Source organism: Carya illinoinensis, chromosome 5 (genome assembly GCF_018687715.1).
Source record: "Carya illinoinensis cultivar Pawnee chromosome 5, C.illinoinensisPawnee_v1, whole genome shotgun sequence".
In the NCBI taxonomy this organism is placed as follows: Eukaryota; Viridiplantae; Streptophyta; class Magnoliopsida; order Fagales; family Juglandaceae; genus Carya; species Carya illinoinensis.
This window is the reverse complement of record NC_056756.1, coordinates 44,744,617-44,766,902: the sequence shown is the minus strand read 5'-3', so window position 1 is coordinate 44,766,902 and position 22,286 is coordinate 44,744,617. Positions and strand designations below refer to the sequence as shown.

The 22,286-nt window shown below is 37.1% G+C and overlaps 2 protein-coding genes across 5 annotated transcripts; one reads left to right on the top strand and one right to left on the bottom strand.

Annotated features, from left to right (window-relative positions):
* Window positions 1-338: 338 nt before the first annotated feature.
* Window positions 339-15,407, top strand: LOC122309621 (protein TOPLESS-RELATED PROTEIN 2-like). Of its 3 annotated transcripts, XM_043123153.1 has the most exons (26): window positions 341-538; window positions 857-1,213; window positions 1,562-1,741; window positions 1,862-1,975; window positions 2,054-2,212; window positions 2,705-2,882; window positions 3,144-3,270; window positions 3,368-3,474; window positions 3,620-3,758; window positions 3,833-3,942; window positions 4,225-4,294; window positions 4,389-4,462; window positions 4,539-4,634; window positions 4,708-4,803; window positions 4,998-5,125; window positions 5,522-5,756; window positions 5,840-6,007; window positions 7,833-7,937; window positions 8,112-8,258; window positions 10,823-10,933; window positions 11,013-11,195; window positions 11,345-11,473; window positions 11,871-11,966; window positions 12,878-13,063; window positions 14,677-14,855; window positions 15,007-15,407. In XM_043123153.1, the coding sequence occupies exons 2-26, from the start codon at window positions 1,134-1,136 to the stop codon at window positions 15,218-15,220; spliced, it is 3,411 nt and encodes a 1,136-aa protein (XP_042979087.1). In that variant the 5' UTR covers window positions 341-538; window positions 857-1,133; the 3' UTR covers window positions 15,221-15,407. The 3 variants fall into 3 exon arrangements, with proteins under 3 accessions (XP_042979088.1, XP_042979087.1, XP_042979089.1); XM_043123154.1 differs by having other exon boundaries at window positions 339-1,213; window positions 15,013-15,407; XM_043123155.1 differs by lacking the exons at window positions 341-538; window positions 857-1,213 and having other exon boundaries at window positions 1,598-1,741; window positions 1,866-1,975.
* A 1,511-nt stretch (window positions 15,408-16,918) lies between these two features.
* LOC122309620 lies at window positions 16,919-20,898 on the bottom strand. 2 transcript variants are annotated; one of them, XM_043123152.1, is made up of 5 exons: window positions 20,598-20,898; window positions 18,942-19,569; window positions 18,375-18,704; window positions 17,341-18,242; window positions 16,919-17,228 (listed from the first exon to the last, which is right to left on the bottom strand). In XM_043123152.1, the coding sequence occupies exons 1-5, from the start codon at window positions 20,709-20,711 to the stop codon at window positions 17,124-17,126; spliced, it is 2,079 nt and encodes a 692-aa protein (XP_042979086.1). In that variant the 5' UTR covers window positions 20,712-20,898; the 3' UTR covers window positions 16,919-17,123. The 2 variants fall into 2 exon arrangements, with proteins under 2 accessions (XP_042979086.1, XP_042979085.1); XM_043123151.1 differs by having other exon boundaries at window positions 18,375-18,707; window positions 20,598-20,892.
* Window positions 20,899-22,286: the final 1,388 nt, after the last annotated feature.

Genomic DNA, 22,286 nt, shown 5'->3' with positions numbered 1-22,286 from the left:
TTTATTTTTGAATTTATTTTTAATTGTATTACCGCATTGTAAATGGATGACAAAAAGAGGTGTGCAATCCTAGAGATAGCCCGGGCTTATTACAGCCTAGATTTTCCTTACTCCTAGGTTTTCTTTTCTTTTGTTTTTTAATTTTTTTTGTTCGGAACAGCTGAGTGGTGCAGGCTGTAGTGTAGACCCGCCAGTAGAGAAAGCGAAATCAGAGAGAGAGAGAGAGAGAGTCGTACAGTAATTGCAGAGAGGGCGAAAGTGAAAGCTCGAAGTTCGAGAGAGAGAGAGAGAGAGAGAGAGGTTATATATATAGAGAGAGAGCACAAACAGCAAAGCCATTGTCCTTGTCCCAGAGAGAAAAAAAGTCATAAATATATATATATATATATGTATAGAGAGAGAGGAGAGAAACTAAAGTAGAACATTTTAGACAGAAAGTAAGGGTTGTTGCGCGCAGTGTTAGCTGCAAAGCACATTGAGAGAGAGAAGCAAAAGAAGTGGAGGAGAGTGGTCGGAAAACCCTAAAATCCTAGAAAAGGTTCGTCCCTCTGAAGACCAGTAAGGCTCTGTGTTTTCTTCTTTTTCTTGATGTGGAGATGAACGAAGAATATTCCATCTACTGATAGAGGATCATGCTGTAGAACTTGTTTTGGTCTAACATGTACCTGCATTTAAATAAAGCCTTTACAGTGTTGGATCTCTGTTCTCGGAGCTGAAGATCAGGAGTTAATTTTGGGTTCATTGACGTGGAATTTGGTGGAAAAAAGAGCTTTTTTCTCGGTGTTGTCGTCTCTACTGGGTATTTGTAGTTTATTATATTATTTTAATATTTGGGTTTTGTGTTGTTTGGATGAAGGCATTACTTTGTACTGATTCGAAGATGAAGTGATTGGAGGAGTGTTAATGTAAGTTGGGACTCTGAGCAAGGTACTAGATGAATGATTTGAAGCAAAATTTAGTACCAAAAGAAAGTTGAAGCAGAAATAGTTTCTGGGCATTTTCTGTTCATCAAATTATCGACCTTTAACGGTTGACAGAGGATTTTGAGGCGGCCTGTATTGATCGCAGTGAATATAGACGCTTTGGTTTGATATTTGATCTTTGCGCTGGAGCGTTTAGGATTACCGGGCACTATGTCTTCCTTGAGTAGGGAGTTGGTGTTTTTGATTTTGCAGTTCTTGGATGAGGAGAAATTCAAGGAAACAGTACATAAGTAAGTCCTATATTCATTATGTAAATTTAGTCATTGTCTCAATCATCTAGTTGGTTACCACGAAAACTTCGGAAAACAAAATAATACAAAATTTTCAATCATAGTTTAATAATGAGCCTGTGTTTATTCTTAGAAAAAAAGAAAAGAAAAGAAAAATGAGCCTAATGTCTTCTCAAATAATCCGAATATATGTAATATGTACTGTAAGATACACTTTTTCTCCCATAGTGAATAGGGGCAAAGCCGCTAGCGACACTTGGAAACACGCTGCTGCTGAAATTTGGTTTGAACGGATGCTCAATACTGTCTTTTCTTGTATATTCGTGTGACGGGTTTCTGAACTTTTAGGTTAGAGCAAGAGTCTGGCTTTTTCTTCAATATGAAGCATTTCGAGGATCAGGTCCAGGCAGGTGAATGGGATGAAGTTGAGCGCTATTTATGTGGCTTCACTAAGGTAGAGGATAACCGATATTCAATGAAGATTTTCTTTGAAATTAGGAAGCAGAAGTACTTGGAAGCTCTGGATAGGTGAGTATTTCAACATAATTTCTTTCAAAAAACCACTTATGAATTTCTAAGAGCTTCTTGAAATCATTGCTGGTTGTCAGTCTGCAAAGCATAGCTCAGTTTAATATCTTTTTTGCTCAGGCAGGATCGAACAAAGGCTGTCGAGATTCTTGTGAAAGACCTTAAGGTTTTTGCATCCTTTAATGAGGAACTTTTCAAAGAGATTACTCAGTTGCTTACTCTTGAAAACTTTAGGTATCTACCCTTTCGTCTCTGTTATGTGAATGTACTGCCTTATGATCTGTCCTAATCTATTTCCTTTTGCATCATCAGGCAAAATGAGCAGCTTTCCAAGTATGGAGACACAAAATCGGCTAGAAACATCATGCTTATAGAACTCAAAAAGTTGATTGAAGCAAACCCGCTGTTTCGTGATAAGCTTGCGTTTCCATCCTTCAAAAGTTCACGACTAAGGACTTTAATTAACCAGAGGTTATTCCTATATTTTCTCCAAATAGATATAACATGCAAATATGAAACTCCTAGGGGTGGCTCAAGTGATAGTGGCCTTGGTCTTGTTGGTATATTCCAAAAAAAAAAAAAAAAAAATGAAACGGTTTGAATCCTTGGGTGCAAACAATTTCTAGGGGCCATAGGTCTGATGTTTAATTGGGTTAAAGACATGTTGCATTTGTATGGCCTTTTGGATTCCTCGTCATAAAAAAAAAAAAAAATGATGCGGTCATGGACTCATTTTAAAATTTGGGTTACTGACTGACTGGAGTTTGTTTCAGGAGTAGCTTGGTTGTCTCTGTATAAGGGTTCCTCTCATAAAATGTGTGCATGCGTGTATCTATATAAGAACTTTTCTATTGTTCCTGCTTGTTAATTTTAAAAAAGTTAATTTAACTGAAGACGTGTGTCTTGACTTTCCCTGATGATAGTTGTTTCTCAGAGACTCATTTCTCTTGTTGAAAATTTCAGTCTAAACTGGCAGCATCAACTTTGCAAGAATCCTCGTCCAAACCCTGATATTAAAACGCTATTCATGGATCATTCTTGCTCTCCAACGAGTAATGGAGCTCGTCCACCTCCCACAAACAGCCCCCTGATGGGGCCAATTCCTAAGGCTGGGGCATTTCCCCCAATTGGTGCCCATGGTGTAAGTATTTTTGGACTAAGATCCTATAATTTTTTGGATATAAAGTGAGAGAGAGAGATAGGTCATAAATTGGATCTCAAATGGATAGCAATAAATGCTATTAGACTCAATTTATGTTTCTATCTATCTGCCTATTACCTAGAGTTCGTGCAAGAACCATAGGGATTCAAATCTAGTGTTTCCCATCTATTTACTTGCTGAAAGAAGAGGGAAAAAAGATGATGTTCTAGCATAATTCTTGTAATGCCTCTTCATGTGCAGCCATTTCAGCCTGTTGTTTCCCCAACTCCTGGTGCTATTGCTGGGTGGATGTCAAGCACCAATCCCTCTTTACCTCATGCTGCCATGGCAGCAGGCTCACCTGGTCTTGTGCAGCCTTCTAGTGCAGGTGAGGATGCTTGTAATGTTTCTAAGCGCTTTCAGATCTCCACTAGCATAATTACTTGTAGTATTTGGTTGTAGTGACTATTTTCTGTTGTAAACAGCTGCATTCTTGAAACACCCAAGGACCCCCACTGGTGTAACAGGCATGGATTATCAATCTGCTGATTCTGAGCACTTGAAGCGCATTCGTATTGGCCAGTCTGACGAGGTGTGGTTAAATAAGACAGTTTCTTTTCAAGCTCAATTTTCATGATGTTAAGCTCTATCAATAACTGCTTGTCCGTCTCCGTGGGACATGATGTGCCATTCTGTTTTGCTTATGGAAAGTATTTGCTTGCATATGGTCTTTATAGGTGTCCTTTTCTGGTGTAATGCATACTCCTAATGTCTGTTCACAAGATGACCTTCACAAAGTTGTTGTGCGGACGCTCAATCAAGGATCTAATGTCATGAGCATGGACTTTCGTCCACAGCAGCAAACAATTCTTTTAGGTTCATACTTTATTTTTTTTCTTTGCCAAATATTGTTGTGTACATTTGTCAGAGTTGTCAATTATTGTTTGTAGTTGGGACAAATGTTGGGGACATTAGCCTTTGGGAAGTTGGGTCTCGGGAAAGGTTGGCACACAAGCCATTCAAGTTTTGGGATATCTCGGCTGCTTCTAAGCCATTGCAGGTATTGTTTGTTACAATTTTGTTGGAGGTCTACTTAGGTTTTGAATTGCACTTTATGATTCTTTGGGGTAAAGTTGACAATGAAGGATAGCCTTATCCTACACCCTTAAACTCCCTAATACTAGTGCGGCTGGGATTTAATCTCAACACCTCTGGGGCAATAGTTAAGTGATTTCACAACTGCACAAGTTAGCACACTGTATCTACTAGCAATATCATAAGTATTATGTATTAGAAGTTTCATGTGATTTTCCTCTCTAATTAATTTTGTACATGCTACCAGACAACATTACTCAATGATGCTGCGATTTCGGTGAATAGATGTGTTTGGGGGCCAGATGGACTTATGCTTGGTACAAACACAACTTTGTTTCTCTTGACTAGTTTATTCCCTTATTTTTTATATCACATTTTTTAGGCTTAAGTTTTATGCTCTGAATGGTTTAGGTGTTTCATTTTCCAAACATATTGTTCAAACATATAAATACAATCCAACTGGAGAACTGACACAACATTTGGAGGTGAGTCCTCTGCCTTATATATTATGTTTCCCCTGATAATGGCAAGGTGCTGATAATTGATAATCTTATCTTTTAGATTGATGCTCATGTTGGTGGTGTTAATGACATTGCGTTCGCCCATCCCAACAAGCAATTGTGTATTGTCACATGTGGTGATGATAAGATGATTAAGGTATCAATTAAGATCTTGAGGCTTTTATAAATAGGAAAGTTGAGCTTCCTCATTGTAGCATGTCATATGACAGGTATGGGATGCTGTAACTGGACGTAGACAATACACTTTTGAAGGCCACGAAGCTCCTGTTTATTCAGTCTGCCCTCATTACAAAGAAAATATCCAAGTAATTTTATTAAGAAGTTAATTATTTGCTTTCTACTTGTGAAACATGTTGACCTGTGCTGACAGTGCAATATCTTTGTGTAAAACGTGGGCTGCTTGTAAAGATCTGATAGCTTCAGTAATTAACTTATATTTTCCGACTACCTTTATCTTCAGCACAGTTGATTTTCCAACCCATTTTGTTTTTATGTGCAGTTTATTTTCTCTACTGCCATTGATGGGAAAATCAAAGCTTGGCTGTATGATTGCTCGAGATCCAGAGTGGATTACGACGCTCCTGGACTGTGGTGCACCATGATGGCATATAGTGCAGATGGAACCAGGTAAAGCATGTCTGTTGGAAAGGTTATGAAATGATTTTATGTGTTTATTTTTCTGCATTAGTTGTGTAATTCGATTCTCTATATTCACAGGTTGGAATGTCTGAAAGTATAAACTGTACTGTAAAACACTTCAGCTCATTCCCTGCATAAAATGCATGTTAGAATGCATGTTAGTGGCATTGGGAAGATAATATTTAGATTTTTGTTATGCTACTTGCAAGCCTGGTATATCAACACACCACTTGTGTGGGGCCATTATAGTTATAAAAAAAGTTAAAACACTAATATATTTTCATTATTGTGGGGACCCACTTCAGTGTGTGTTGGGTGTGTCAGAAAACAGGTTTGTAAATAGATTTTGTCATGATTTTAACCATACTTTTATTTGTCTTGCAGGCTCTTCTCATGTGGAACAAGTAAAGAAGGTGAATCACATCTAGTTGAGTGGAATGAGAGTGAAGGAGCAATAAAACGGACATATTCTGGTTTTAGGAAGCGCTCCTTAGGTGTTGTCCAGTTTGACACAACTAGGAACCGGTTCTTAGCTGCAGGTGATGACTTTCAAATCAAGTTCTGGGATATGGACAATACCAATATGTTGATAGCTGTTGATGCAGATGGTGGATTGCCTGTTAGTATACTGCTGCCTTCCCATTTAATTACTGGTATCATGTTGAAGGATGAAGCGTGATTCATTCTTTTCTTCTTTGGCAGGCTAGTTCTAGACTGAGATTCAACAAAGAGGGGTCACTGTTGGCAGTCACAACTAGTGACAATGGTATCAAGATTTTAGCCAACAACGATGGTGTGCACTTGATAAGGATGTTGGAGAGCAGGGCCATTGATAAGAATCGAGGCCCTTCTGAGGCCATTAACTCTAAGGTAGTCCAGTGCTTTGATTTTTTTTTTTTTTTACTTATCTATATGGTATCTTTGGACAATTCGATGTACCCCAGTACAGAGTAATGATATCAAGAAAACCTTTGACCTTTGTGTTAATCAGATCTACTTAAAGATGCAAGTCTAAAACGAGAAGCCTGCACAAACACAAAATATGGTTCTGTATTTTACATGAGCTTAGGTTATGGACTTATGGGTGGAACAAATACCACTTTGGTTGTCTTGTATCTGAACCCTGATAGATTTGTTAATGAACAGTAGCAGTGTCAAACTTCTTTGATAATAGCTAATATAGATGGGGTATCTCAACCTCTTACAGAAGTCTCATAATTAATATATTTCCCAACTTGTGTTGATTTTGATTTGGTGAAAAGTCTGTAGTGGACTGCAAGGTATAATTAATGTTGATTACTGCCACTTGCTTTGTAATTTAGTACCATCAACCTTCAATGTCATTTGCATTTTGTATTCCAGTATAAAAACCAATCTCAATCCTAGCTGTTGAAGTATCATATAGATAATACCGCACTTTATTAAAAAGCAGTATGGGTATAACCCAAGTACATGGGGGGCCTAAAAAGGGGGATGTGTAGTTTAATGAAGGGCAGGGTAACAAGAATTAGTAAAATCTGCACAAAATGCAAATCCAGTATTGTTGTGGATGTTGTCCACTCATGCAAAGTATTAACTGTGCAAACTTATTAACCCTGGCTGTGTTCTCTCACTATCTTCAACGTTGTGGGCCTCAATGCATGTTTTTTCACACTCCTACTACCAAAGGGCCCATTGGCCGCATTAGAGCACCTTCCACCACCAATCACCTGAGAAACTCACTTTAATTTTTGAAGTACCATTACTTAAAAAAAAAAAAAATCTCGAAGTGAAAAAAAAAAATCTCAAAGTACCATTTCACAAGAAAAGATTATATCCTGGAAATTTGTATCCATGGATGAGACTTGATCAACATGAACCAAAGAACAGCAGCTTAAAGAAGAGAAGTTCTCTTTTTCCTGTGGAAATGGTACTTTGAGAATTAAAGTGAGGACCTCAGATTGTCCCTGATGGTTCCTACCCTGGAGCTGTGGAATCCTTTTAGATATGATGTGAACTCAACGATATGCTTGGCTTTTGAGATTGTGAGGTTCCCATAGTAGATATTACTTTTGGATAGTTAAACACATTCGGTTTTTTAGAGCTAGACTTTATTCTTGGAACCTTCTTTTCAGTTATAACTTCACTCTATTCTCTAGTGTGGGGATACCAATTCATAAAATACTATGTTTTACTGCTGTTTTTTGTGGGCTTATTGTAATAGGTGTTCTCATTTGTATACTCCCTGTGTACTTGGGCAATCATGTATACTTGTTTCAATAAAATTTTATTTTACTTACCAAAAAACAATAATTTTGACAATGGGTGTCACTGTATCAGATGAGTTCTTGTGGCTTTCACTCAAAGCACATGTTATGGTAATCTGTTGGATATTTGATGTTTATAAATTATAAGCTTGCCTTAGAATTTTTACTTATGAAAAAAAATAACCTTGCCTTAGTTGCCTAAGAATTTTTAGTTGACAATTTGTTGGGGAATCCAATACCAGTGTCATATTTGAAGAGTAATAGTTCTGTACTGAAGGTGGTTTGTTTGTTACTTCGTATTTTTGTGCCTTTAGGGCCAATTGATTTAAGCAATACATAACTGGTTTTTCAATAGACATCTGCAGTATCCTAATTATAAAGTTACTCTTATTTTGCTACAGATGTTTCTTAAACTTGTCTCTTCAGCATATATATGTTATTTATTGCAGCCTCTGCTTGGTACGTCTTTAGGCCCATTTGCAAATGTTTCTCCTGTTGCTCCCACACAGGAACGTCCTGATAGAACCCCTCCAGCTGTATCTGTCAGCAGTCTAGTAAGCTTATGTTTTCTGCTTGCATAGAATTGTTTGTGCTACCTAGTTTTGAAGTTTTCATAGGACTTTACTTCCAGGGTGCAATGGACGGTAGTCTAGTAATTTAAGTTTTTCTGGTTGCATAGAATTGTTTATGCTACCTAGTTTCGAAGTTTTCATAGGACTTCACTACAGGGTACCATGGACAATAGCAGGCTTCTTGATGTCAAACCGCGGATATTAGATGACGTAGACAAAATTTCGAGCTGGAAAACATCTGATATTGTGGACACAACTCAACTCAAGTTTCTACGACTGCCCGACTCCATAACAGCAGGCAAGGTAGGTGGTTTGAGCATATGACTGATCAAATGTTACTTGGTGCAACTCATTTCATAATGGGAAGGAAAGCTGGTGCTTGTATGGAAAGTTTTTGTGAGTGATATTATAATTATTGTTATTTTATCGGTCATCAATTTGTGGTATCTGGCAGACTGGCATGGCAAATACATTTACTTCATAGCTTTTTATCCTATGATTGTTAACACACTTAATTAGTACATTGGAGATGTTATGGAAAGAAACCCAAGAATATTGATGCTTGTCGAGTGCTGAACATTTCTGTTGAAAGTGTTGTGTACGCACACTGATTACACTGGTCCTAACAAATGCTTGTTGGATTGATGGTTTGAAATCTATCAAACTACGTAGTGCCCAAAGAGCTGTCAATCTTTTCCCACCACTTATGAACCCATGTTAAAAGATGTGGGGCTACCGAAAGCATCATTGGTAAAATGCACTGGCTACTTATGAAAGACTAATGGAGACATATAATTGACAACAAGGAGGGGGAATGCAGGTAATCTCATAGGATTAGATGACCTTGGTGTTTGAATCTTGATATCAATTATAAATTTATTCAGCCTGTCCAAAAGAATGGTCCACATTGCCTTCTAGTGCTGCCCAATGATTTGATCAATTCTTCGCATGTACCTGCAGTAGCATTCAAGTAATGCTCTTTAATTTCATTTTTTCCATTTCGAAAGTCAAATCTAAGCTTTTTTAACCCGAAAATGACATTTTTCATTTCCATGCTCTGCGCGTCACAGAAACACAATTTCACTTTCAAAACAAGTGCGATAAGGGAAGAAAATATATGGTAAACGTATGGGAAAACAATAAATGCCTTCAAAATACGTTCTTTTCTCAGAGTGAAAAATATTTTAAAGAGAGAGGAAGCATGCATATAAGTTACTAGGGAACTTAAATGAATGTAGGAGAATCTTAGTCTTTGTTAAAGCAAGTTTTTGACATTAAAGTTGGCACTGAAACATCTTTAAATACTGAGGAAGTTCATTCTTCTACTTTATAGAGTTGTCCTTCCTCTCAGATTTCACATGTTCATGTTAGAAAGAGGTAAATATTTGAAGGAAGTTACCTAGCTTAACTTGTCCAGTGCAATTAAGATTTCAGAACTAGACTGCCATGTGTGTCCCATACATGGATTTATCATGCTAAAAACAAAAACTGATGAAACTTTTATGCATGAATATTATCAAATATACAGCCTTGTACTGGCTGTAGGAGTGATATTCAAAATGATGTGTACGGGATCTGAAGGAAGTGCTGAAAACATTCGAAAACAGGCATTAAAACAAAGACATTAACCAAATTAAGGTTATTTCGAAGATGAAGACGTTTGATACAAAAATGTTTGTTGCATCTGCTTCTGGTTTGTTTGGATATATTACTGCATAAATGCCAAACATTAGATTCTGTGTTAAATATATGTATCTACTTTAGAAAACTACACATTTTTATTTTCATTTGTTCCGTATTTTATTTAAATTGTCCATTCAACTGATTGAGAGATAAGAAATAGGCCTTTAGAAAATCTTACTGATTTTGTCTAAACTCCCATTATTAGTCTATTTAACCCTCCCTTTTGGAGTCTGGATGGGATTTAGTTATTGTTGGATAGAAGTAATTTAGGTATTTTTGTTTATGAACTTGACATGCAATGTAGTCATAATGTATTTTTCAGTAAAACTGGTACTGTGATGAAATATAATACCTATACAGTGTTTTGAATCTGCCAAAGAAAATGTATCCATGTTTGCCATGCGTCCCATAATTTTAGATTTAGTTCTCTTTCCTTAGAGCATCCAACCCAGCTAGAAGTTCTGCCATTCTTTGAAAAGACTAAGTACCTTTGATGACACAAATGACACAACCTTGTGCATTTTAAGTTCTCGTTCATTTCTCATGGCCAGCAAGTATTTTACTTATTTTGAATTCACGACTACAATATACAATCTAATCTTTCCATGTAGAAAAATAAATTGAGCTCGTGCAACTGGGGTTACCGCTTATGTAATGTTTATTTCCCTCTGTTCCAATAAAGTCTTGACATGTAACCAACCGCTTTAATGCTTCAAGTAACAACTTTATGGCAAGTTTCATAAATCTTATCATTAATATGGATATTAAAGGAGAGATTAGGTGACAAATCTATTTAGGAAAATCATTAATCTCAAAAGGGGGAAAAAGTGGGCATGTCCCAGGTGATTGCGTTTCTGCCAACAGTGCACTTCCTGAAAATTGTGTACTTTCTATGCAAAACAAATTTCTATGCATGACAAATGTAAACTTATTCCATGTTTGGAGATTCTGTTTGTATTGAAAAATAGTAACCTTAATCATTATTGATGACAGCAATGCTAGAGGTAATAAGATTTCAGAATCTTTTATTCACTTGGTTTATAATATTTATAGTTCTTACAATACACAAATATATTATTCGTAAAAAAGGAACATACTTGAGCTATTTTTACTTATAGAAAAAACATACTTGAGCTATTTTTAGTTATGTTATCAGAATTAAGAATATGTGTTTCAAATGTTAGGTTGTGCGACTGATCTACACTAACAGTGGCCTAGCTCTACTGGCCCTTGTTTCCAATGCTGTTCACAAACTTTGGAAATGGCAACGGAGTGAAAGGAATCCACCGGGAAAGGTTAGCTTTCTAGCCTTGCAAAATTTTTCTGGATATGTTTGTGGTGTTTCTGATGGCTCTTCACCTTAAAAATATTCAGGCCACTGCATATGTAGTGCCACAGTTGTGGCAGCCTCCCAATGGAACTCTTATGAGTAATGATGTAAATGACGGTAAACCAGCTGAAGAGTGTGCTGCATGTATTGCTTTATCAAAAAATGATTCTTATGTCATGTCTGCATCTGGTGGGAAGGTCTCTTTGTTCAACATGATGACATTTAAGGTTTGTAAATGCTGCTGTTGCTTGTTTCCTGATTGGGAAATTTGAAGGTCTTTTTTGTTCTTCTCCAATATTTAAGTTCAGCTGGCTCTTAGTTAAGTTTTTATAATAAAGTCCATTTTGACTGCATTAACCTGGTAACTGCTGTTCAGGTCATGACAACATTTATGTCCCCACCTCCTGCAGCCACTTTCTTGGCATTCCACCCCCAAGATAATAATATAATTGCAATTGGCATGGAGGATTCTTCTATTCAAATATATAATGTCAGGGTTGATGAGGTGAGGCATCTCATGTTTTTATTCTTTCTTTCTGTAAGCTCTTTTTTTCTTCAATAATGCAATTACATACAATTATATGGTTTCATTTAGGGAGTGATGGTATTATTACTTTGAGGTTTGGAAGTTTTTATCATTATCAGATCACCTGTGCATGTTCTAAGTTCATGTTTGACATCAAGATTTTTAATGTTTCCATTCATGTTTGACTTCAGAATTTGTAATGGGGAAACATTCCTTGTAAGGAAAATATTATGATGCTATTATCATTAAATCAAGGTTTTAATGTATCCCATCAGAACTGCCATTGTCATATAAGCATCCACCTCTGATTACCTTAAGCCTTCTTGCATGAAATTTGGTGATGGAAATACATTTCAAGCTTGAATATGGTTTGCAGGTCAAAACCAAACTCAAAGGTCACCAGAATCGGATTACAGGGCTTGCATTTTCCCAAACTTTAAATATTCTCGTTTCTTCAGGAGCTGATACACAGGTTGGTAGCTGATTGTATTTATAGTATGGTAACATATTCTGTACATTGAACTCGTAAGTGATGAAATCTAAATTTTAGTTTTGTAACTAGAAGTTAGGACCTTACTGATAAAAGAAGAAGGAGGTAGGACCTTATCCAGATCTTAGCTTCAGGACCCTACTTTGGTGGGACTTGCATTGGGTAACAGCCTTCCTCAAACTAAACATATATGCGGACCCAAACTTAGCATTCGGTTTTTGACAATAGACCATTAGCTTATGTTGTGAAACGCGCAGCAATTATGATGAATAGTACGGAAAATCAAACAGAGAGAAACCAAGAAAAACACATAATGTGGTTTGGCAGTATGCCGACATCCACAGGAGCAAGCAGCGGTTAGATTTCACTATGGGAAAAGTGGGGTTACATCATATGTATTTAGACTAACCCTAGCCGTACAGAGGTATTAAAAAATTCCTAAAATACCCCTGTTTGCGTATCGAGCGGAATGGAGCGGAACAATGGCATCAACCTGCTTTCTCCGTATACGTGTTTCACTTGATATGAGCCACATACTACAACAGCTTAGTATCTGATCCTCTTCAAATCCAGCTGCAAACAAACAAAGAACTTCTTTATTCTATTGAAGGCTGTTAGCTGGTGATTGTTTTAGGGGAAAATAAAGAAATAAGTACAATAGGGAAAACACTAAGTACCCTATAAAATTTGCATCCGATGTATCTAATGGGAGAATTGAGTTCTGAAGGCCTGGAAAATCATGACTGGAGCTTTGCTGCCGACCAAAATAAAACATATCTTCTTATCACGACTGAATGCTTTTGGATTCAAGTATCAGGATCAGATGTTATTACTCTCTTTTGCATTATAATTACATGATTATCAGTATCGTACTTTGATCCATTGAGTTGCAGTTATGTGTCTGGAGCATTGATGGGTGGGAGAAGAAGAAATCAAGGTTCATTCAAGCACCAGCTGGTCGCCAATCCCCACTGGTTGGAGAAACTAAAGTTCAGTTCCATAATGATCAAGCAAATCTATTGGTAGTACATGAAAGTCAAGTTGCTATCTATGACAGCAAGCTTGAATGTTTGCGCTCAGTAAGTTTTTCATGTTGCTGTCCTTGAATTCATATTGACTTATTTACTATTTGCCTCTTATTGTTTGGTAAGCTAACCTAATTACCAATTAACCACAGTCAGGTTCAAATGGAGAAAAATGGGGTGAATAGAGCCTCCCAGTGTTTACACCTTCATAGCTGAATAACCTCTTATTGTTTGGCAGCATACCCTTATCCTAGAAACAGAAAATCCTTTATTTTAAATTTTAAAAGGAGTGCTTAAGAAGTAACAGATAATGGATTTGGTGGAAATAGGCAACAGCCCCACCTCCCCCCCCCCCCCCCCCCCCAAAAAAAAAAAAAAAAAAAACCCCGGCAACTCTATTTTTTCTTTTCTTGCACACACACTAGGGTGTTATTGAGCTGATATTGTGTTGCAATATCAGTCAAGTCCTTGTTGGTTCGAAGGGGCTGCAAAACAATAAAATATTGAGAGAAAAGAGTTTGCTTCAAGGTGTATTACAATGTTGCTTTCCTTAAGACTATATGCCTCCACTAGTAATGGTATGCACACGGGTTACAAGTGAATTTGCCTTCAAGATACAATGAAACCCAGAACAAGTCTGTTTGTCTAACTAAGTTATGCACACATGAAATTAGACCCTAAATACCCTCATATTTTGCTATTCAACCAAGAAATTAGAAATCTGTTTTCTTGAGAACAAACAAATCCTAATAACAAGTTTTGAAGAAATGAAAACTTTTAGGAGAGAGAATTCGAAATTGGCTTGTGAGATTCTACAATTTGTAGGCCAATAGGTCTATTTATAGATAGTCAAATGATGCAAATGCAAAGTTACTACTTTTCATTTTGCTGAAATTGGTTCCCAACAGGTATATATATTATGAGAAATGCTATATACCTACTGCCAAACAACACAAAGGTTGGACCTGGTCCAACAGTTATGTGCGCTTTCACCAACCAGTTTGCACTGGTTTGAATCCCAGCTGACACGTCCTTCAGGATTATTTTTTACATTAATTTCCTGACTTGGGCTCATGGAAATCTAAGTGTGTCTTTATTTTTTTATCGGAGCACTGATGTAAGTGATATCAAACAAATGTATGAAAGCTGTTATTTTTTTTTTTTTTAAAAAATTCCCATATACAATGGATCTTTTAGGACAGTGGATTGTAGATCCATTAGCTTGTACTGGATTTTTGAGGATGATGGATAGCTAGTATGCGCCTGCAATTGGCACCAGACATGGTTCGATGCTCTTCTATGAAAAAGATGTTCCTTGGTTTGCAAAAATGTAACCCCTAGTGGTTGGCTATGGGGACTTAGGTCTTAAGATTCAAACCTCGGCTGCAAAAAATTTCTAGAGGCCACGTCCCATTTTCGAAAAGCTGATGATTTATTTGATCCATGTGATGTACAAGCATTTTTATAGGTTCAGGGTTTAACTGGGTAAAAGTTTTGCACTGTCTCCACAGTTTCCTTGTCATTAAGTAAAACAGAGAGCAGAAATTGTAGGGCTATGGATAAGCTGATATTTATTTTGTTAACATTTACGAGAGGTTATCACAGTAAAAATCGGCTGTAAAGTTGCACGTTTTTTAGTGCTGTTGTGCTAATTCATGTTTTTGCAGTGGTCTTGGTCTGCAAAAGACACACCTACAGCTCCAATCTCGAGTGCAATATATTCATGTGATGGTTTACTCGTTTATGCTTCTTTCTATGATGGTTCTGTTGGAGTTTTTGACGTGGATAGCTTAAGGATCAGATGTCGGATAGCTCCTTCTGCCTACCTACCATCCTCTGCTGTTAGGTGAGTTAATGGTACACTATTATGGGAAGCTTGTCAATTTGTGATTCTAGTAGAAATCAGTTCTCATTTTGCTTTGTGACCTCCATAATTTGTGTGGTGTGCTGAAGCTTAAAGGGTTACTGCACTATTTATTGACAAAAATCTTCTGCAGCACCAGCCCAGTCTACCCTTTGGTTATAGCTGCTCATCCATCTGAGCCTAACCAGATTGCACTCGGCATGAGCGATGGCACAGTATATGTAGTGGAGCCATTAGATGTAGAGCAAAAGTGGGGTGCTCAATCTTGTCAAGATAATGGGTCAATACCTTCTAATTCATCAAATCCTTCTCCGAGTGGTCAAGCATCAGAGCTTCCTCCTAGGTAACGGGGGCTTTGTAGATGTGTGTTCAACCAAAAGGAAGTTTAGACAGTGCTCTTACATTTCAAGCATTACCACTCAAATATTTTGCCAGAGCCAATGCTTTAGATCGTGGCTTTCATATATATTATTTGTTGTAAATTCTTATTGCTTTAGCCATTTTAACTAATAGAAAATTTCTTGGAAGATTTTATCTTGCTGTTGGTTAGCTGAACGGGACCACCCAGAAAGACCATTTGCCTTTGCACAACACTTCAATTACGGATTTCATCGTGAAGTTACATTATAACTGCCCCATAAAAATCTCAAAATTGTGAGGTCTCATAAACCATTCAGATGATTTCAGATTTACTTAATAGCCGCACTCCCTATAAACTTTATGGCATCAACCACGATGAACAGTGTCCAATCAATATTAATGTCTTTATTTATTTACAACTGCTAGCTAACAAAGTTGATATTTAATGAATCGGAGAGAACAACACACGGTGCGTAAAGTAGGACATTTCCAAAGGCCATAACGACATGTACCAGGATGTTTTGAATTCTTGTTTTCGAAAAGGATTGTAATTTTGAAATCATTATAAAGGGTAAGAAATTCGTCCTTCTAAGCAATGTGGAACTTCACTCACCACCTCCTTCAATTATTCTTTTAAAATCATCCACGGCAAGAATTTTTTTCCTTCCAAACGATATGGGGGTTATACTCACATCACACCATACTCACCACCCTCAAGCTGTGATTTGGCTTAAGCCCTTCACTTCAGCAAATAGAGCCCCCCATGAAATCATATAAAAGTCAAGAAGTCCTCTTTCTCAAATAATGTAAGATCATATTCACCATCTATATCAGCAAGTTTGTTATATTGTTTTTGTAATGAGGGCGAATAAGGTGTTTCTTAAAGGAAATTTTAGAATTTATTTCACCTTTTGACTTTTAAGACTGGAGTTTTTTAATTTGGTAAGTATTGCCCCCCATCTTTTATGTCCGAACATGATGTGGACTGATAGAAGTGTTGACATGACATTTGATTATATTAAGGAAATTAAAATAATAATGGGATAATGAAAACTTTTGGTTGTGTTTGTGACAATACGGCATCAGATAAGCCCTAGATGGAAATGAAGGTAAAGGCCACCCTGAGTAAAGAAAGGTTGTTGTTACGTTCTTTCAACTTGCATTTGGTTATCCTGGACTTCTGGTATAGAATTCGGTGTCATAACTGAGAAAAATGTCATCCTCAACGGTCGAGGTGAAGGGACTGCTCTTCTGATCAAAAGCGGAATTAGGCAAGTAAAAGCTTTAACTTTTTTTTAAACATTGATTCAGAACAACAACATTCATGTTTCTCCTACAACCGGTCCAGATAGGAGAAAGCATATCCTTCCAGAGAACTAAACACACTCTTTTAGCTAAAAACAAATGCCTTTCCTTCCGAGGTACAACAACAATTGGACTTTTAACACATGAGAAATGTTATTTTTTGTTCTGAATTTCTAATCACCCAGTTGGCGTTTTATATGTCTAGGGATGAGAAGATTTAGTTTGAATAATAAATATTGCTCTTACTAAATTATCTGCTTCTCAACCTTTCTTCCCAAAGTTGGTCTGGTATAAAGTCAGATACTTGGATTGCCTTGGTATATAGAACTTTAGTACACAAACAGACAGAAATCTGTAATAATTAAAAAGATGCAACATGGTGACAAAAATGTGATAGGTAGTATAAGCAACTTAGATCACTTCCATAACCCACCATCAACAAAACATTGGGTTGAGTCATCATTATTACAAACTTGAATAATTGGACTGCAACGAAAACAAACCCATCAAAATTCTGATACTTGTTCGATGATTAAGAAAAGGAATAATAAGCAAGAGGCAAACCAAGGTTTAAACCTCCTCCCATCATTGACTCAAGTGTACTTCATATTCTCTCTTGTCAGACTCTTCCACAGCCAAACAGTTTTCTTGCAATGTCTGCAAGGCAATTCTTTTCTTCCCTAATTGTTCCTGCACATCAATAAACGATAACAGGGGGTAAAGTTATAACACAACGATAAACTCTCAAATACTAGAGAGCAGTGTGTGTGTGTGAGAGAGAGACAGAGAGAGTAGACCTCACCTTAGTCACAATTTTACCCTTACTATTGCCTTTACTCTGTTGAATTAGCATTTGCCTCAGCTTCCTTAAACTCATTGTTTCTAGCATGACATCCTTATTGACATTCATTGTTTCAGATTGAATGCTTTCTTGGACCTTTGACATTGGATGATCAGTATGGAAAGGGGTCCCTTCCTTGGATGTCTTTGTTGCCGAACAGAGCAGGGAGCTGTCCTTGTGAACATCAACCAATGTTTCCGAATCATACACTTCCATGCTGGACACTGGACTCTGAACAGGGGGACGGGGAGCCTTAATGTATTCACCAGTCAGGCTTACCTTTTCAGCAAATTCAATAGAAACCTGCATTTCCAATTGTTGAGCAACAAAGCTTTCAGAAGGCGAATCATTGTCAATAGTCATATCACCACCCCAGTCTAATCCATCTGCAGAATTATACTCGGTAGCAAGTTGATCTGATTCTTCCTTGGACTTTTTGACGTCTACAAGAAATTCTGTTTTGGTCTCCAACTTTCTAAAACCATCCATCACCTGGTCTTCAGGAAGAACTGAAGCCTCTGGATCCTTTTCTACTGTTGTTGCATCTTCGTCACTGATGTTATCTTCGCAATCAGTTGAACTTTCATCCGAGGCAATGTCCCCATCAAAGTTCCCTTCAGTAGTGAATTCTGAATCACTACTGCCAATGTCATCAACCTCTGCCACATGCATGTCAGAGTCCTTACATGTCAGGTTCTGACATTCATCTTGAACTAAATTGGGATCAATATTGTGTTCTGGTTGCAAAGATTTAGAAGCAATTACATGGTTCAAAGCCTCTGCAGAAACATCCATGGGTACTTTGACGCCCTCAAAACCTATAGATCCTATATCTTGCTCAGTAATTGGAACATCAGCAGGTCCTGCAAGGGGATCACCATCAAATTCATAGAAAAACAGCATCACAGAAGAGTTAACGACAATAACCATCCTATGAAATACAAAGAACGAGATTTTGATGGCAACAAAAATTATTAACAGAATATAGGACTTACCCTTCTCATTGACGGCTTCAAAATTTACATCTATTACAGCCTCCAACTTTTCACTTGAAATATTAAACGACTCATCAGACCCTTCATTAAGAGCTTCATCTATTGCGTTGGAAGCTTCAACAACGCCCAGATCATCAGATATCCTAGTACCCAGTTCCTGTTTTGACTTTAAAACATCTACTTCATACTCATCATCACTCTTGTCCTTATCTTTAACATCAACTTCTGATTCCCTCCCAGTCTCTGGTGACCCAATTGATTTTGGATCCGAAGAAACTTCCGAGTCATCATTTTTCTCTGAATCCACTTCTGACCTAGTCTGCTTATTAACTCCTAGGATCAAAATGTAAACAATGTCAGAGAGCATCACGTTATCTTCATACGATTTTTATAATTTGGTCAAGTTCGGAGAAAGAAAGCAATATTTCAGTCTTAGTTTTTTTTAACTCAGAAAGGCCTGCATTTACCCCCCCACACAAGTACCTATGCCGAGAAAATATCATATATGATAGTCAAAGTAAAGGGGTTAAAATATGAAATTGCCTTGGAATATTAACCAATGCATACCAGAAATATTCTTTTCAAGTTCGACAGAAACTTCTGGTCTCTGCGAAGTATTACTCGGCTCTTCAAATAAGTCATCAGCCTTTGCAGGTTCTTCCTTTCCATTCTCCATTATGCTTAACTTTTCCATATTCTGCTCCAACAATCTCACCGACCGCCGTGTACTATACACTCGCTGCACCGACGTATCCCCATTTTGAGTCTCCAACTTCGTGTGAGCAGGAGCGTTTGGGGCTCTTCTCCGGCTGCTTGTAATTGCTGGAGTCTTGGGCACATCATTCCTTCCTTGAGCCTCAATCTTCTCATTTTCGTCATCTTCCCTCAACTGCTTCTCAATGTTTCTGCAAGCCGAAGCCGCTGGTGCTCTTCTACGGCTGTTCGGCCCTGCAGGGGTTATAGGCGCATTGGCGTCATTGTTTTCTTGATCGATGTCTTTGGGTATTCTTCCATTTGTACCGCGACGACTTCGGGTCAAGGTCTGTGAAATTTCAGATTCTTCTTTGATGGGTTTTCTGCGAGTTGAGGTTCTGCAAGCGGTGCGAGGAATGTCTGGCAGTCCGATCACAGCTTCCCCCGTAGATTTGGAGAGGACGGAATTGGATGGATTCAAGATCTCTTCTAGCCCTTCGACCTGAAACGCCAATTTGGACTAAATTGTAAGACCAGTCGTACGAGAAGCCCAATGGATCGCATTGTGCACAATTTCAAAGATTCCAAACTTCACAGAGCAATCCATTTTTAGGTCTAGATCAGTAACGATGGAATACACTTTCAAACACAAGTTCAATAGCTGAAAAGAAAATTCTCACCATAAAAACAAAGCAAACAAGCCATGCCGCTCGAAAGCGAGAGATCCTAGTGGAAATCACATACGGGAAAATAAAAGATTTGGGAAAGTCACACCTATTAGCATATCGAAGTTTTTTGCATTAACAAGATTCAGCCGATGAGCATTGTTAATCCAGCTCAAGATGGACAACTTTTAAGGCTACGGGGCTAGAATCAAGGAATCGAGCTCTTCCACGTGTAGCACAAACCCATGAATCGACATGGATTGGGTCGCAACGAGAACATTTAATCTGAGACATAGTTTCAAAGACATCGAAGTTGGTCAAGATTTGGAACGAGAGTCCGTAGGGGCTTCCACCCGTTCGAGAAAACGCTTGTAATTTACGGCCTGTTTGGTTGGGAGGAGCGAAAGGATATATGAAAGAGGGCCCTTACATTGCTACTCCTATCGACGCTATGGTTTTGTCTACACCCCAAAACCAAGATCGATCAACCACTAGAACTCAATGGTTTAAGTGACACATTTCAATACTTTCTACGGAGCCAAACAAAGAATAGAGAAAGATGTATTATGTCCTGAAAGAATTAGATTTAAAATACGTCTCAAACAATGATCTAAATCTGAACAAGGTACCCCAGTCGGTACCTCAAACTCAAGAAAAGGAAAGTAGAAATCGGAATATGAAATGGGTAATGTAAACCAAGAAAAGAAATCCGGAATTTTTATTTATCTTTCTATGATTTATTGGCAAACAAACGGAACGTAATGAAGCTAAAGTAATGGAAATGCCAATTTTCCTTTTAGTATCGTATATTTCCCAGCAAACAAACAGAAGAAGAACAATGCGAGAAGTTGAGGAAAAAGTTTACATGCTGAAGGGCATGGAGAGCATCAGCCATGGCGACGTTTGTAATGTTAGCCGGGATCTTGTTCTTCTTGCAGAGAGCTTGGAGTTCCTTCCTTGCAAGGCTGTGGAAATCCATTGCTACACAAAAAACAAGAACAATACAGGAAGATAGAAAAAGAGTTTGAGAAGCCGCTGGCAAGGCTCGAAAACGTTCAAAACAAGACGTTTTGGATTGAGGAAGATTTTGGATGCAAATGACAGAGCGATTGGAGACAGGCGATTGAGTGAGAGGGGCAAAGGGATGGTTTGTCGGAGGAGTATATGTAATAGATAGACACTGGAGAAACCCTAGGGAATATGACCGTTGGAGCGTGGAATTTGAAATTCGAATTTGAATTGGATTAGGGTGTGCGGCTAATGAATCTTGATCTATCTTGTGCCTCAGACGTGTCATTGAAAAAGAAAATAATTATTGGGCCGGGTCAGCCCTGTTAGGGCTTTGGTACTTGTCAGGTTGAGCCCAACCCAAAAGAGAGTAAGGAAAAAAAAAAAAAAAAAAAAACCCTCACTTCCATCTTTTACGAGGAAAAAGATAGAAAATTGTTTTTTCAAAGTTTAGGGTGTGCAAATTTTATGTAATTTATTTTTTTAAAGGTGAGATTTATATAAAAAAAAAATTTACTTTTTAATAGTGTGTTTAATTTATTTTCTTCTTTTTTTTTAAAAAAAAAAAGATATACTAATTTTGCATGCTCTAGACTTGTATATAATATTATTTCTAAACAATTTATCAAAAAAAAAAATTATTACTAAAAAAATTATTGAAAGTTTGTGAATATAATTATAAACAATTCAAGTAGCTCTCTTGTAGAGTAGGGCGGATAGGTGAGTCTCGGGTGTTCGAGACAAAGTAGACCCCACTCTTTCTCTCTCCCCGTGAAAGCAACTCGTATATTACCAATAATTCAGTCATACAATTGTAAATGATTTGAATCCATCTTTACTAATATGGAACCAATGATATTAGTAAGTAATTGTGTTTGTCTTTGTAATTGAAGTTAATGTATAATGTGTTTGTTTAGATGGAAATTGTATTTTCTTTTCCTTAAAAAGTAGTGTTTGGTAGGGACGAAAATATTGATGAATGAAAATGAAGTCTCTAAAAGACAGTCAACGACATCCTCCATTGAAGTGGCAAAAGTAATATTTTTAGCTTAATATGGAAATATTATCATCGAAGAAGATCTTAGGCAATTTTGCATAGAAAAAAGAAAAAAAGTAATTTTGGAAAAAGGGTCACTTTACACCTTTAAAATAAAATGAGTAGTTTTCACAAAAATGTTTTCTGTATTTTTCGGCCAAAAGTGTTCTACTTTTCTCATTTTGTTTATATAAAAAGGAGAAAAATTTTACTCATCATCTCTACACCACACACTTCCTTTTATTTTTTGAGTTCTACTACTTATCATCCTCACACACTACACACTACACTTATTTTTATTTATTTTTTAATTTTTAATTTTATTTTTCCTAAATTAATTGATTTCTTTTACTTATTATTAATATACCACATATTGTATATGTATAATATTGTATATAAAATTGTATGTACATATAATAAGTGCATGTTTGGGATTACTATGAAAAATATAGCTTATAACTTTAGGACTTATATCTTATAACTCAAGTCATAAGTTATACTATTAAAAAG